The sequence below is a fragment of the Triticum urartu genome, chromosome 4 (assembly GCF_003073215.2).
Source record: "Triticum urartu cultivar G1812 chromosome 4, Tu2.1, whole genome shotgun sequence".
In the NCBI taxonomy this organism is placed as follows: domain Eukaryota; kingdom Viridiplantae; phylum Streptophyta; class Magnoliopsida; order Poales; family Poaceae; genus Triticum; species Triticum urartu.
In genome coordinates this window covers 120,969,015-120,983,836 of record NC_053025.1, presented here as the reverse complement: position 1 = coordinate 120,983,836, position 14,822 = coordinate 120,969,015, and the positions used below count along the sequence as shown (strand labels likewise).

The 14,822-nt window shown below is 46.0% G+C and overlaps 1 protein-coding gene across 4 annotated transcripts; it reads left to right on the top strand.

Annotated features, from left to right (window-relative positions):
- Positions 1-3,359: 3,359 nt before the first annotated feature.
- Positions 3,360-14,617, top strand: LOC125551009 (protein ZINC INDUCED FACILITATOR-LIKE 1-like). Of its 4 annotated transcripts, XM_048714153.1 has the most exons (18): positions 3,360-3,890; positions 4,021-4,224; positions 4,630-4,670; positions 5,113-5,173; positions 5,298-5,400; positions 5,523-5,625; positions 5,706-5,759; positions 5,847-5,909; positions 5,995-6,044; positions 6,125-6,200; positions 6,886-7,086; positions 12,274-12,361; positions 12,772-12,857; positions 12,946-13,053; positions 13,281-13,325; positions 13,422-13,510; positions 13,947-13,990; positions 14,157-14,617. In XM_048714153.1, exons 2-18 carry the CDS (start codon positions 4,068-4,070, stop codon positions 14,258-14,260), a joined length of 1,473 nt encoding a protein of 490 aa, XP_048570110.1. In that variant the 5' UTR covers positions 3,360-3,890; positions 4,021-4,067; the 3' UTR covers positions 14,261-14,617. The 4 variants fall into 4 exon arrangements, with proteins under 4 accessions (XP_048570110.1, XP_048570111.1, XP_048570112.1 ...); XM_048714154.1 differs by lacking the exon at positions 5,113-5,173; XM_048714155.1 differs by lacking the exon at positions 6,886-7,086.
- Positions 14,618-14,822: the final 205 nt, after the last annotated feature.

Below are 14,822 nucleotides of genomic sequence, written 5' to 3'. Positions count from 1 at the left end.
TGCACTACTCGCACGACAGAACTAAGTGTTACGTGACCAAATCTAAGAATTGCAATGTGTTTTTGTCAGACAGAGAAGGACGTGAATGAGATATATTATTTTTCATAAAATTATAATAATATGCAACAGAAAAACTGAAAATAAAACAAATAAACAAGGAAATAATATTACAAGAAAAGATGAACGAAAACAAAACTATAAAATAAAAAGGGACAAACAAATGAATCAAGGAAAATGCCACATTCCCCTAAAAAAAGGAAAATGCCACATAAAAATGCCAAATAACCCGGCAAAAGAAACTAACAAAAAATGGAGACGAGTAAAAAAAGGTTGGATTGCTTGGTTTCGAATGTAGCCAGGTGAAAGAGACACACACTGGAATGGGAAATGTGGAAGATGCCAAGCCCACCACGCATACCTGCACCTTTCACAAACAAAAAAAAAGCACTAAACAGGCCGGCTGTATCCCTGCACGGGCCTATTTCACAAGAAACAAACAACATGCACAGATTTTGAAGCCCCTAGTGATCTAATGCGGGGGGTGGGGAATCGACCGAGACTTGGTAAAAAATCAGTCGACTGATTTTTAGCCCCTCCGTTTCTTTTTCTTTCTTTTTTTTCTCTTAGCCCGATTGCATGCGAGCAGCCGGATGCCACCACCCGGCCATTTTCTTTTTTTTTTTTTTCACGGGCAGCTGGATTGCCGGGTTCTCCACGGAAGCCAGCGGCCGGGACGCGGCAGCAGCCGATGCCGGGGTTCCGGAAGCCGGCGTGGGGGCGAAGCCGGCGCCGGCCGCGGGCGGAGGCGACCCTGACGGGACGAGGAACCCGGCCGCGGGCGGAGCCGGAGCCGACCGGGCGGCTGAAGCCGGCGGGAGCGGAGCGGGCCTCCGGGTTGACGCAGATGGGCGCGGATGGAGCCGGCCTGGATGCGTGGAGGCGGCGTAGCAGTGGCCGGGGGTGCGGAGACGGCGCGGGAGTCGCGACCCGGCTGGGAGCAGGCCTGGCCCGCTGAACATGCAGGCGCTGGAGCCGACCCGGGCTAGCAGTCGCGCGTGGGAGGAGCATCCGGCGCGGACCTGACCGGAGCGAAGGTGAGGCAGAGCCGGCGCGCGCGCGTGGAGCAGCCCGGATGGGGACGGCCGGCCATGGGGCCGCACGCAGGCGCAGCACAGGGGGCGGCGCAGGCGCGACCAGGAGGAAGGCCGGCGAGGGCGTCGGGGGCGGCGCAGCCTAGCGGTGGTGATGCGGGAGGCCGGGGCCGGCTTGCGGGAGGAGCCGAAGGCGGGGGCACCGGGAACCTGGCGACCGCGTGGTTGAGGCGGGGGGCCGCGGGCGCTGCCGCGCGGTGATCCGGCAGCGGAAGTCGGCCCGGAACAGCGGCTGGCTGGAGGCGGCGACGCCGAGGCACACGGCGGAGTCGATGTGAGGGTGCGCGGAAGCCGGCAGGCGGGCCAGGAGGCGGCCGAGTGCGGGGCGGAGCGAGGCCGCGCGCGTGAAGTGGGGTGGAGCCGGCCGCGTAGGAGCAGGCGGCGGGGCGAGCAGAAGCCAGCAGCAGCTGGTGCGAGGTCGGGGGAGCGAGCGCCGCGGGAAGGGGCGAGCGCGCACCTGCGGGCACGCGGCCGCGAGCACCGCCGCGCGGGGCTATGCGGAGGATCGAGAGGCCGGCGCCCTGGGGCAGCAGGATGCAGGTAACGGCGGGAGCAGAGGAGCTCACTGGTGTGTGCTCGCGCGTGCGGACGGACGCGCAGCGAGGCAGAGCAGCGCAGCGGCCAGAGCGGAGCCGGAGCAAGGTGGAGGAGTGTGCGGAAGCGGCGCGGCTGGCCGGAGCGAGTGTCTGAATGGCAAGAATCCAGGCAGTATCCGTCTCGCATCCGGCCAGCGTATAAGCAGAATACGGCCATTGTCTGACTTGCGTCTCGGAAGTGTATTGGCAGTGTACAAGCGTTAGGCTTGTGTATCGCTAGTATCTGGCTATGGCTTGACCATTACATGACTTGCATATAGCTAACTTGCATATATGATATGTGGAGGAGCGAACGCGCGTTTTGGCCGGAGCACGCCGCGACGCGGAGGGAAGTAAACACGAGCAGCGCGTGGATGGACATGGCCGACCGAAACAAGGCGCCGCGCACGGCGCGCGCGTGAACGGATGACTGACGTTGCGGTGGTGATGACAAAGAGGCCGACGGCGAGGACGCGCCACCCCTTGCGACCGCTCTGGGGGCAGGTCGATGTCGAGGCCCCGAGTGCTACCGAAGAGACGGCGCGACGCCGTGGCCGAGGCGATGAAAAAAAAGGGTCCCGCCCGGACTGCTAAACCAGCAACAGCGCGGTAGCATAGTACCGCCCCACGGTGGGCGCTAAATGTCGTGGTATTCTCACGGGGGAGGGGGGTTTGCAAGACGACATATGCTATAAGGTGGCTTCGTGTGAGGGCAAGACTGCTGTCGAAATATTTAGGGACGGGTATGCGAGTAGCACGCGCTAGTTTACCCAGATTCGGGGCTCTTCGGAGAGATAACACCCTACTCCTGCATGTCTGAGTATATGTGGAATATCTGTAGTACAGAGTGCTCCTGAAGCTGTATCTAGATGAGTGCTATATGCTACTAGCCTCATGTATGTATCTGTTGCCGGGATGAGCAAGCATGCTCTAGTGGCCGAATGAGTGTGTGCTCATACGTGTGTGAGGATGGATGGATGGCTAGCTATATATAGTGTGTAGTGGGCATGGGACATGGCGTTGGCTGTAAGCTATCTTGGGTAGCTTACAAGCCAAGCCATGTATGAGGCATGGTGCATGTGATGCTTGTCTCCTGGGCACTTATAGAATAGTGCCAAGGAGACAGGTACACTATAGATGATGGCGTTGCGGTACAGCTGTCTCGTCCGCGGTATGGCCGTCCCGTCGGGGTCTTGTTGGTGTCGGGTCAGGCTGCAGTCGGCAGCCGGCTGGTTGGCGTAGTCGGCAGCCGGCTGGTTGGCGTGGTCGGCAGCCGGCCGGGCAGAGCAATCGGACGGGGAGCCGACAGAAACGGCCGGGCAGTCGGACTGAGGGCTTTGCTAGCCCCGATATCTTGATTTATTGTCTCGCCGTCTTCGGAGTATTCGTGTCTAATTACTCTGACAACTTTTTAACAGGCTTGAAAAAGATTAGGCATGTAAAGATCAAGGGATGGGAGAGAGCATTGTTTGGAAGACGGCACGTGCGACCGACAAGATGCCATACAATGATCGGGATTAGGTGATATGAGACAGAGAGTATTTCCAAAGTCTTGCACATCCCAATCAACCGTATAATTACGGTGATGGAGCTAGCTCCTGGGGATGAGCCATCCTCTGTTTAATAGTTGCGTCTTCCAGGTTAAGACAAACCACAACCGATCACATGTATACTTGCGCAGCCCACTCTACAGGTTTTGGGAGGAGAGAGAGAGAGAGAGAAAATGTCCATGGCCGCCAGCGATCGAGGCAGGCCACCGTTGATGAAGACGGGGGAGAAGGTGGCGGGCGCGCGGTGTAGCATGAGGGGCCCGGGAGGCTGGGATGCTGCGTCCACGTCTCTCAACAAGATTCGAGAACTGGGAGCATCGTTTTCGGTTCATGTCGGCATTTATTTTCGTGTGATGATGTGTTGGAATCGGAAATCCTGGCTATCGAGGAAGGCCTTATGCTGGCCTCACAATGGGGCAGCCTCACAATAGACATCGTATCTTATCGGATTGTGTCGAAGCAGTTAGGATGATGCAGAGTACAAAACAAGATTCAAGAACACATACATCGTACAGAACCAGCACACATGTAGGAGTACATATCAAAGCACTATTTGGAGAACAGACACGAGAGACTGGCAAGACGCCACGCACGCGGATCAACTAGGATTGCAGGTGAAACCACAGCATAAACCAGTTCCGAGGACAACATTATATGCATGTCTCAATCAACTTGTGCCCACGGTCGGTGAGCACATGCATAAAAACCACCCCATCGCCCTCGTTTATTAATCGCGCTGCACAGATCGAGTGGAGCTGAGCCACTGAGCGGCGAGCCTGGATAAAGGATCGATGGCCGGCGGCGAGGCAGCAGCACCGTTGCTGGAGAAGAAGGAGGCGGTCTACCGTGAAGGGTGCCCAGGATGCGCCGTGGAGCGGAGGAAGGCGCTGAACCCCGGCGTCCCCTACAAGGAGTTCTTCCACATCTGGACCATCATCCTCGCCTCATGTATGTATCTACCTAGCTACTGGTTACTTCTGCATCACATCTCTCTCTGGGAGAGCTTCGTCTAGCTAAACTGGACGAGGCCAGGTGATGTGAAGCAGAGCATTTTGAGTGGTAGTTGTTCTGTTTTGGTACCATCTCAGAAGATCGGTATGTCAGTTTGGCAGCTTAAGCTGCTGCAGTAATCCATGGCAGAATCAACGAGGAGCATCAGTTTCTGAAATGTCTGCCTAATTAATTCCTGAACAATGATACCAATTATTATGCATGATTGCAGCTACCCTTGTTCTTACAATATACAGTACTTATGCACGATTTTATCTACCTTTGCTCTATTTTTGTGCCATCTGTTAATTTGAGCATCAATGTAAAAGGTGTATTTTTAACTCTTTGCCATTCTCATTCTAGGTTTGCCAGTATCGTCGCTATTCCCCTTCTTGTATTTCATGGTACGTATTGGTAATGTAAAAGAAATAACATAACATTTGGGATCAAAAGAGTACAAAACTCGGCCCATGGAATTATGTGAGTACATCGGCTTTTTTTCAAGACATTAAGCTTTGCATTGTAGGAAATGTTTAATAATGAATCTTGAAACTATAAATACGCTCTAGTTTTGTCTATGTACTACATAGTTTGTGTCTGCATTACATATTCATTTGTCATGTTGTTATTTAGTTCTCCAAGGTTGTAATACGTTATGATATCATTTTACTGACATAAATTGCATGCTATCTGCAGTATGGAACAGTGTTTTGTACATTAGTCCTGACTTGGTTATTTATGTTAATAATAGTGTAGTACTGTATCTATGCAAATGTCGGCCCAACATTATCCATGACCAAAGGTATCCTTTGAAACATATTGTGTGATACTCCTCTCAAATAATAGATACGAGACTTGCACATTGCCAAAACAGTAGAGGACATTGGATTCTATGCTGGGTTTGTAGGTAAGACCCTTCCAAATTGTTGGAACTCTAAGTTCCAAGAGTGTTATATTTACAGATAATACAAACGTGTTGGGCACTCTCACTCTAGGAAGAATGACCAATGGCCTATTCTGAATCTTTGTAGGCGCCTCCTACATGCTTGGTAGAACTTTAACCTCCACTGCTTGGGGGATGGTAGCAGACCGCATTGGGAGAAAGCCAGTTATTGTGCTTGGAATTTTCTCCGTGTTAGTATACTTCTTCTATGTTTGCATAAGAATGAATTTAGGTACTAGCTAGCGGTATTTTGCTTTCACTATATTTATATGACACATCCCAAATTGATGATGTGAAATTTATAATATCTCAGGCTTCTATTCAGCGCTTTGTTTGGACTAAGTGTGCATTACTGGATGGCAATATCTACACGATTTCTTCTTGGTTCTTTGAATGGCATAATTGGACCTATAAGAGTATGTTGGTTGTATGCTCTGAAGTTTTATTTGCCATTTGAACAAGTTACGGCTGTTTACTTGGCAATTGATCGTTGCAGGCTTATGCTATTGAAGTTTGTCGACCAGAGCACCACGCTATTGCATTATCACTTGTAACTTACACATTATGCTCCAAACATTTTCCATTGTACTCTAATTCTATAGTTTAGATAATGCATTCAATTTTTTTGTATGAATAGGTTAGCACAGCATGGGCAATAGGTCTCATTGTAGGACCAACGATTGGCGGGTATCTTGCACAGGTATCCATGGAAACTGTAGTAGTACATGAGTTACTGTATCCTATATTAATCAATCCATATTATGTTACATTTACTTTTTTGGTAGCCTACAGAAAAATATCCAAAGTTATTTCCCGTCGACTCATTATTCGGAAGGTATTTTTTGTTATTGTGAAGTTATTTACCGTCGACTCATTATCCTTCAACTTACTAACTACTGAAATATTGTTTTTTAGGTTCCCATATTTCTTACCTTGTCTGTGTATATCAGTCTTCAGCTTTCCTGTTCTAATAAGCTGCATTTGGCTCCCAGTATGTGTCGTTAATCCACAATGTTCTCATTGCTTATACATTTTGCTGCAAATGTGCGAACAAAATATTCATCACATAAAGATTCTTTTTACAAAGTACCCTAATGTAGGGTGGTCTAAATATTGGGAAGTACCTGATGGTTGTGCACTAATCCGATGGTATGCTAGGATCAGTAGTCCGATGTCTAGTCATGTCAAAGATTTTATTGTAATCAAGCTCATCGTTTTACCATTCCAACTTTTATCACCAACTTTTGGGTTCAGTAAATGTTAGATTATACAATTATGACTTATTTTTTATTTTCCTATGTAGGAGTATTACTAGTACAAGTATTCTGCGAAACATGATACATTTTGATGCATGTCTCTAGCTGTATAGTTACCAATAATGAATAGTAAGGTTCACCAATACATTTTGTGTGCTCCTAAACTCTTAGCAATTTAACCAAAATATGTGATAAGTTTCACAAGATAATGCATAACCACATATTGTACTACTTATCACTTGATTCTAGTTTTCCCTTTTTTCACTAGTAAAGTATCCCCTGAAAACAAGGCATGCATGCAGCTGATTCGCTAGACCTAAAGGCCTTACTTGATTTGGTCCTAATTTGATAAGATCCATTGTGCACTTCATGCTATCTTTAGCTCTTAATAACATAACTATAACATTACATAAATTTCAGGAGACACTACATAACCACAACAGTGACAAAAAGGAAGATCAAGCGAGTGAATCTTTGACTGCAATTGTTTCTAATTCAGAAGAGATTGTCGAGCATAATATTACTTCAACAAAGAAAAACAATGTATTGAAGAACTGGCCATTGATGTCATCTATTATTCTGTTCTGTATCGTGTCCTTTGATGACATGGCATATTCAGAGGTATTCTTTGAAACGGGTTTGCTTGAAAACTTGTTGTTTCCAATGTCTCGTTTATGGTGTTTCTAATAGCTCTTTTATGGTGTTACTTTAAAACTGGATGTTTTCAACAAAAAATATGGTCTCATTGAGCCTTAGATAAACTAATAGCAAACACATCCATAGTGAAAGGCATGATTAATTGTTCATATTGTTTTCTTTGATACAATGATGATAATTATTTTAACAAGTTAGACACGGCATGAATAATCATATGTTATGTTGTCTAAGCTAGATAAATTTTCCAAATAGTTTGTATTATATTATATAAAACACAACTAACAACATTACATACACATCATTTTCTTATCGCATGAGTTAATTATTTATCATCATTGATGATCGAGTTGGTTAAGCCAAAATACCATTGATACAACAAAATGAATAATCTCCATACTTTTTTTCAGTATATCTTAGTACTCCTTGCTTTAGTCACCATGGTCAATAAATCATGTTGGAGTTGTGTCGAATATAGTGTACAAGGTAGGTTACAGTTGAACTTATAGTTGTATTGTGTTTAGATAGGATATGTAGTCGTGTCCTAGTAGGACACTTGTATCCTAGGCCTCTCATATATAGCGGGGCTAGACATACGATGTAACATATGCCAACATAATAGCACAGGAACGTGGGGGAGCCGGCAGCATGTGCCGGTGTCCAGGGCAACCTGGTGCGGTATTGTGGCGGTGTCATGGGGAGGAGCGCCCATAGTCATGCCCCGAGAATGTAGCCATATCGGTGAACCTCGTTAACAAATCTCGATGTCGTGCTCGTGTGATTGCTTGGTCCTCGGATGATCGACGATATGCCTTAAATTTATTCTAACAAGTGGTATCATGAGCTAGGTTATTTGAAGATCGTTGTGTTGATCAAGAGGTGGCCGAACCGTGTTGATTTCGTTCGTCGTGAACGGCGTTCGTGGGTATCGGCGTAATCGGACAGCGGCGGAAAAGAAGCAACGGAAAGCTGGCAGAGTTCTCAACGAGATCAGAAAGCAGCAACAAGGGATGCGCGGCGATCGATCTGGATCGATCGGGCGAGCGTACAGGCGCGCGTGCGCATGGCAGCCGGGAGGCTGCGGCCAAGCGAGGCGATACGGCCAAAGGCCAAGTTGGACGCGGTTGGACGGACGACCGCTTGCTGGTCCATGGCTGACTGGTACGCGCTGGGCTACCCTGATGGTTGAGATAGCTGGCTTGTTCGCTGGTGGCACGGCGGCAAGAGACTTCAGAGATTTGTTTGGACCAAAACGGAGACCGAGTCTCCACGTGACACGGAGATAGGCAGGCAAATCAATCGGCGGAAGGACAAAATCCATCAGCGAAAGAGGGGCTTGGCAAAAGCAATAGCTAGCTTCACGAGTTGTGCATTGGAGCTACGTGAAAAGACCAAGTTTGGCTGAATTTTGCTATTAGTACATGGGGTGTACCTCATCAGGTTTTGCTCGTGTACTTGAGGCATTGCAGTGGAAGCTCGGTTAATTTTTCATAGCGCCAGTCATACGAAGAGTTATGGCGCCAACGGGTACCTAATTTGAGGTGAAGAAGTTCACGGAATCGAAAACCTTGAGTTATGGCAGACACGTGTGAAAGATTTGTTGGAACAACAGGGATGCTTGAACGCGTTGCGGGAAGTCATGCCAGCTGAGATGAAATTAGCATGTGATGGATGGAAATTCGTGTAAGAAGATTTTGGAGTCTCGAGCGTGTCATACAGTCGAACAAGTTCGGCTGGGTCGGACTGGACAGTCTGACGGGATCGACGCAAGTCGATTGGTACAGAAGATGGTGATGGGATTGGCGACGACGACATAGGAGCGTGATACTGATGATGACCGACTTCTGGGCGTGGACACATGTGGCGCAGGCCCCGAGGGTTTGTGTGGCTTCGACAAGACTATGGCGCGGGGTTGATTCAAGACGGTGTACACACGGAGCTTGGAGTCAACGGGGCGCAGGGTGGCACGTACAACCACCATGGAGTCATGTTGAAGGTGGAGCTGGATTGAGGGGCTACGATGTAAGGATCGGGGAATCGAAGCCTATTCAGCAAGGGGGGAAAGCGAGTGACATGCAGTTTTGACCGGAGCCCGGTGGTCTGATGAAAGCGTGAAGCTCGTCATCGGTCGGTGATAATCGGTGGTACTCTGCAGTGAAGGTTGAGTGGCGTGGGTTCGCGACCCTTGAGACTCGATTAGGACAGCGGAGGCTCGACGCGGTAATAGCGGCGAGGCATGCGGTATGCATGGGGCATGGAGACGGGCCAGAGCTCTGGTGGTCATACATGTGATGAGACAATTGCGAATTTGACTCGGGATGACTACAAGCAATGGTGAAATTCCTTCAAGTTTTAGATAGGCGGTCAAGAAAGAAGCGGTGATGTTGAGTTCAGGTAGCTCTTACGTGTGACACCCAATATATGAGTTGTTCACTTTCACGCAGGTCAGTGATCATTGTGTGATAGCGTTAGACTGATACTCTGGAAGTTGGGAGCACAAACTAACTAGAGTAACAAAGAACTTAATTTTGCTCGAGTGTTGACTGTGGTCAAGAAAAGAAGGAACTACAAGTTGTAGGTGGAGTCACATGGAGTCTTGGAGTAGCAGCGATACTCATGGGATAAGCTCAAGTCCAATGTATATGAAAGTTTGACGCATTGACAAATTCAGGGTGGTGGAAAATATTCGCCAAAGTGAAGTTTGTTGGAGTTGTGTTGAATATAGTGTACAAGGTAGGTTACAGTTGGACTTATAGTTGTTTTGTGTTTAGACAGAATATGTAGTCGTGTCCCAGCAAGACACTTGTATCCTAGACCTCTCATATATAGCGGGGCTAGACATACGATATAATCTATGTCAACATAATAACACAGGAACGCGGGGGAGCCGGCAGCATGTGCCGGCGTCCAAGGTGATCTGGTGCGGTATTATGGTGGTGTCATGGAGAAGAGCGTCCATAGTCATGTCCTGAAAATATAGACATATCGATGAACCTTGTTAACAAATCTCGATATCGTGTTCATATGATTGATTGGTCCTTAGATGATCGATAGCATGCCTTGAATTTATTCTAACAAATCAGTTGGCCCCTGCGTCGCCCGAGCGGTGACACGGGCGGCGACCTCAACTTCTCAGGGCAAACCACCCCTCCCCTCCTGCTTCCCCTTCCCCTCACCGCTGTCGGCCAGTCCCGCCAGGGCAAAGCCCTGTGTGGCGCTCGGCAGCAGCAGGGAGGTTATTCTCTCCCTCCCATGCCATGTTACGGTGCTCGTGGGATCCATCGCTGATCTGCGTTCGCCGGCGCCGCCGTGGGTCAGTGCCCTCCTCTGCCGGCTGAGTACAGGGACCGTAGCCAACAGGGATATGGTCGCGTACCTGGCCGTGGTGTGGTTGGTCTTTGGCTGGGCCATCTCACATCCAATCTGGATGGATGGCCGCCTGATTGGACTACCTCCCGCGATGGCAGCTATGGCCAGGTGGGCTGCAACTACTCCGGTGGTGTCAGCCGGTCCAGGTGGGCTGCCGTTGCTCCTGACCGCCGGGTTTCGACCCGCCTCCACTCTCTCGTGGTTGGCTTGGTCTGGACTCGACGGGTGTGCGCCGAGGACGTTGCACTAGTTTGCATTGTTGTGGGTCGTGCTAGGCCGGCTTTGAGCTAGGTGGAGGGAAAGGACCAGCCGGTGGCCCTAGTGGTCTTCGCCCGAAGGGAAAGGACCAGCCGGCGGCCTAGTGTCTGTTCTATGAAAAAGGGTTTTTCCCTGCTTTATAGGATTTTTCCCTGCTTTATATTATATAAAAGCAACGAACCAATCATCCAACACATCAGTATAAAGTACAATCAAATCATAAAGTCACGCTAGGGCACAACAGGACAAGCCCCAAACAAAGCTAAAAAGAGCTAATCTGGCTCGGAAGGTGGTGGCGGTGGAGGCGATGGTGGAGCAAAAGCCGACGCCGAGGAACGAAGACCCGCAATGATGTTGTCGATGACGTCTCGGTCGCGCCACTTGCTAAGCGGTCTCCAGAGCTGTAAGAAGCCACACATTTTATAGATCGCATCAGTCACACAGCACGGAATCACGCGTTCGATGACTAGTTTATTGCGGATACACCAGAGGGTCCAAGCTAGGGTACCCAAAGCCACCAGTGAGTTCCGGACTAGCCATCAATGAGTTCCAGACTTATCCTTCGAAGGAAAATAAGGCCTGGCATATATGGCGCTCTTTGGACATTTTGATTGGATAAGGGCTGGCCGTGTGCACCCGCAACATTAGCATAACCAGCTTCATCGGGTATCACGAAGCATTGTATTGTCGACACCTTGGGACATGTCAGTACCAAGATTTTCAAGGGATCAACACATGCGGAGAATGCCATGGCGTGGAGGACCTGCAAGTGGCGAGGCGAGGTCTTGATGAGATTGAGACTTTGCTTCACATGCAGTTGTTCAGACTTGGCTTGCGGGATATGTTCCCGTCCAGACCGGACACGAGTTTCTGTGAGTCTGGTGGTACATGACTTACAGTAGTGGCCTCCGCAAGTGGAGGCGGCAGCATTGGAGGACTTTTTTGTTGGTGGTGCTCCTCTGAGTAACGAGTCATGATTTTCATGGTGAAAATCTAAGATCTGGCCTTTATTGGTTGTGCCTGGTAGTGGCCTTGTTGAAAACATTATTTTGGGAACGTGGTCTTTCTCAAGGGTGAAAATCTAAGATATTTGATTGGGCAACGACAACGCTTGTGCATTGTTTCCTTCCTGGATGTGTTGCTTTTGGAGAACCTCCTTTGCAGTCCGAGTGCTGTCTTTGGTGGTGGTTAGAGTGCTACTACTGCGGGTGATTGATCACCGTGGCGGCGTCTTTTTCCTTTTTTTTGTTCTTTTTTATTTTCTTTTTTGGTTGTGTAGATCCTGAATGTTTTTAGACATCTTGTTGATGTAGAGGCTGGATGTAATTGATATCGGCTTGATATTAATATACTCCCCTTTAAAAAAATGGTTGATAAATACGTTCAGATTATCCCACTGTAAACTATGTGAAAGAAGAAAAAAATTGTCCTTTGGGACATTTCGTTTGTGCCAATAGTCAAAATTAGTGTAGCCTGAAAATTTAGTTTCTATCACCTTGACACTTATGTTTCGGATCACATATTTAGATATTCTCCTTATGGGCTGAAAGTGACAGAAAGTATGGTGGACTAAGTTTCTCGTCTGAGGATGTTGGTCAGGTTCTTGCAATTACAGGTATGGATGTTTGTTCTATATTATAATAATCTGCATAACCTTAATATGCATCGGTACTTTAGTCCACTTCTTGTTCCTTATTTCATATGGCATCCCTTGTTTGAGTTGATATGCTGGTGCAGTAGAGAAACTGAACAGCACACACCATGGTTGGCAAGATCAAGTTAAACAATTTTTAGTTGACAAGAGAAAGAGAAACAATTTTGTACTCACAACTCGAATTATGTTGTCTTGCGGGTATGAAATTGTTGAATTATGATATGTTGTACGATATGCTGGAGTGTCTTCACTACGATATGAAAATATGCTAATGCCCCTTACCTTTTATAAGAACCCCTAGTTTAAAATAATATTGTTCTAATTTCATACTACAATACTTGTAACTAATGATTTCATATGTTCGTGTATAGGTGTTAGCATTCTTGTATATCAAACATTTATTTTCCCACGTATTATCAGAGTTTTGGGACCAATCAATACTTCTCGTGTTGCAATTGTGAGTTCAAGTTATACATGATTGTATTTCAATGGAAGTTCACTTTTCATTTGAATCGACTAAATATTAATGTGGACTAATTTTGCAGAGTCTGTCTGTGGTGCTTCTGTTTACATATGCACCAATCACACATCTCTCAAGACCTTGGTCGTCAATAGCAGTAAACATCGCATCGATTCTTAAAAATAATTTTCTCGTGAGTATCCATATCCTAAATTTTAGTATGGCATTTTTAAGAATTTATGAACACCTTGATACATGATTCTTTTCTATCTTTGCAATGACTAATGCGAAGTGTTTTTATGACAACAACCTCCTTTTGTAACTACTACCTTATCGTGTACAATGATTTTTTTAAAATATATACATCAATTTTTTTCTCAGTATTCTTACTAACATCGTCCATTTTCACATACTTATCAGATTACCATTGTTACTAGTTCTTTCATTCTTCAGAATAATTCTGTGGTACGTGTCTTTATATTTTATTCAATTACATTTCGTGCAGTTACATTTTCTGCAGCTTTGTAATTGTCTCTAACTCTCTATACATGGGACTGACAGACTCAAGATCAAAGAGCAACTGCAAATGGCTTAGGCACCACTTTAATGTCCTTTTGTAAAACATTCGCGCCAGCAGGAGCTGGAATTGTGTAAGTATAAATGCATATTATGTTAATATTTCATAGGAACATAAGCTCTTGGCTTCTATTTTAGAGCGACATCAGATACATTTTCTCATATTTCAACCGCCGCACATCAAATTTCCGGGAAAAACATAAGCCATATCATTCATCCTTAATTAGGTTTAAACTTTTTTAGATAGGGGAGTTACTATTTACACCAAAGATATAAATATAGTGACCAATAGGGTTGGAACTACATATGTTAAAACTAGATCAAAGTTAGTTTCAATTACTTTTTACGTGTACTACGAATACAATGTAATCCTAGTGATCACTGTACTTATATCATTGATGGAAATGGCACCAATTTAGTTTGTTTCTAAGATAAATTAATCATCCACAAAAGTGTGTAACATGTAAAGGTTCTAATGTTCACATATTTAATAATTATCTGGTAATGCAGGTTTTCATGGGCACAAAAACGCCAACATGTTTTCTTTTTTCCAGGTAAATTATATGGAATGAGTGCTTTATCATTTAAAATAATAAATGAACAAATTGATTTGTTTAGTTTGTTTTGACGGGTATATGCTTTTATGTATAATTAGACAAGTAAAATTCTGCAAACATCCTATTCTTGTTAACTCCTCTTTTTTGGTTTTGCTATATGTAGGTGACCAGATGTTGTTTTTTCTTTTGGCCATTGTCGAGCTTGTGGGACTTGTTTGGACATTCAAGCCATTTCTTGTTGTGCCCCATCAGTTTTCTTCAAATTAGCACTCTAGATTTGTATTCCCTCTGTTTGGAATTATTTGTCTTGGAAATGGATGTATCTAGAACTAAAATACGTCTAGATACATCCATTTCTTTGACAAGTAATTTCGAACGGAGGGAGTATGTGTTATTATGAGTGCACGCCTGTATTGTACTCTTCTTACAAAACTGTATCCATACTTTGGCGGTATACGCAGTTTGAATCGGGTTGTAATGTAATTACGCGGTTAGGATTGCGGAGTAGCTGAAATAAGTAGAAAGTCATTTTCAAGTGCCATTATTATCTCCCTGCAAAAAAATACTGCCATTATTTATTAATTACAGAAAAATACTATGAAAAAATACTACGAATCAAATGCATCCCTATTGTCCAATTGTCATGGAGCTTTTTCTTTTGGGAAATCCTACTTTGTATACGTGTGCATGTGTGCACTCTGCTGTTGCGGCATCCTAATGAAATGTTTTCCTTGTAGAGAGAGCACATGCATGAATGCAGGATTCTACACATCATGCTGACATCATCATATTAATTGTTTTCTTTGCTTTTTTAAAAAATTATCTCGCA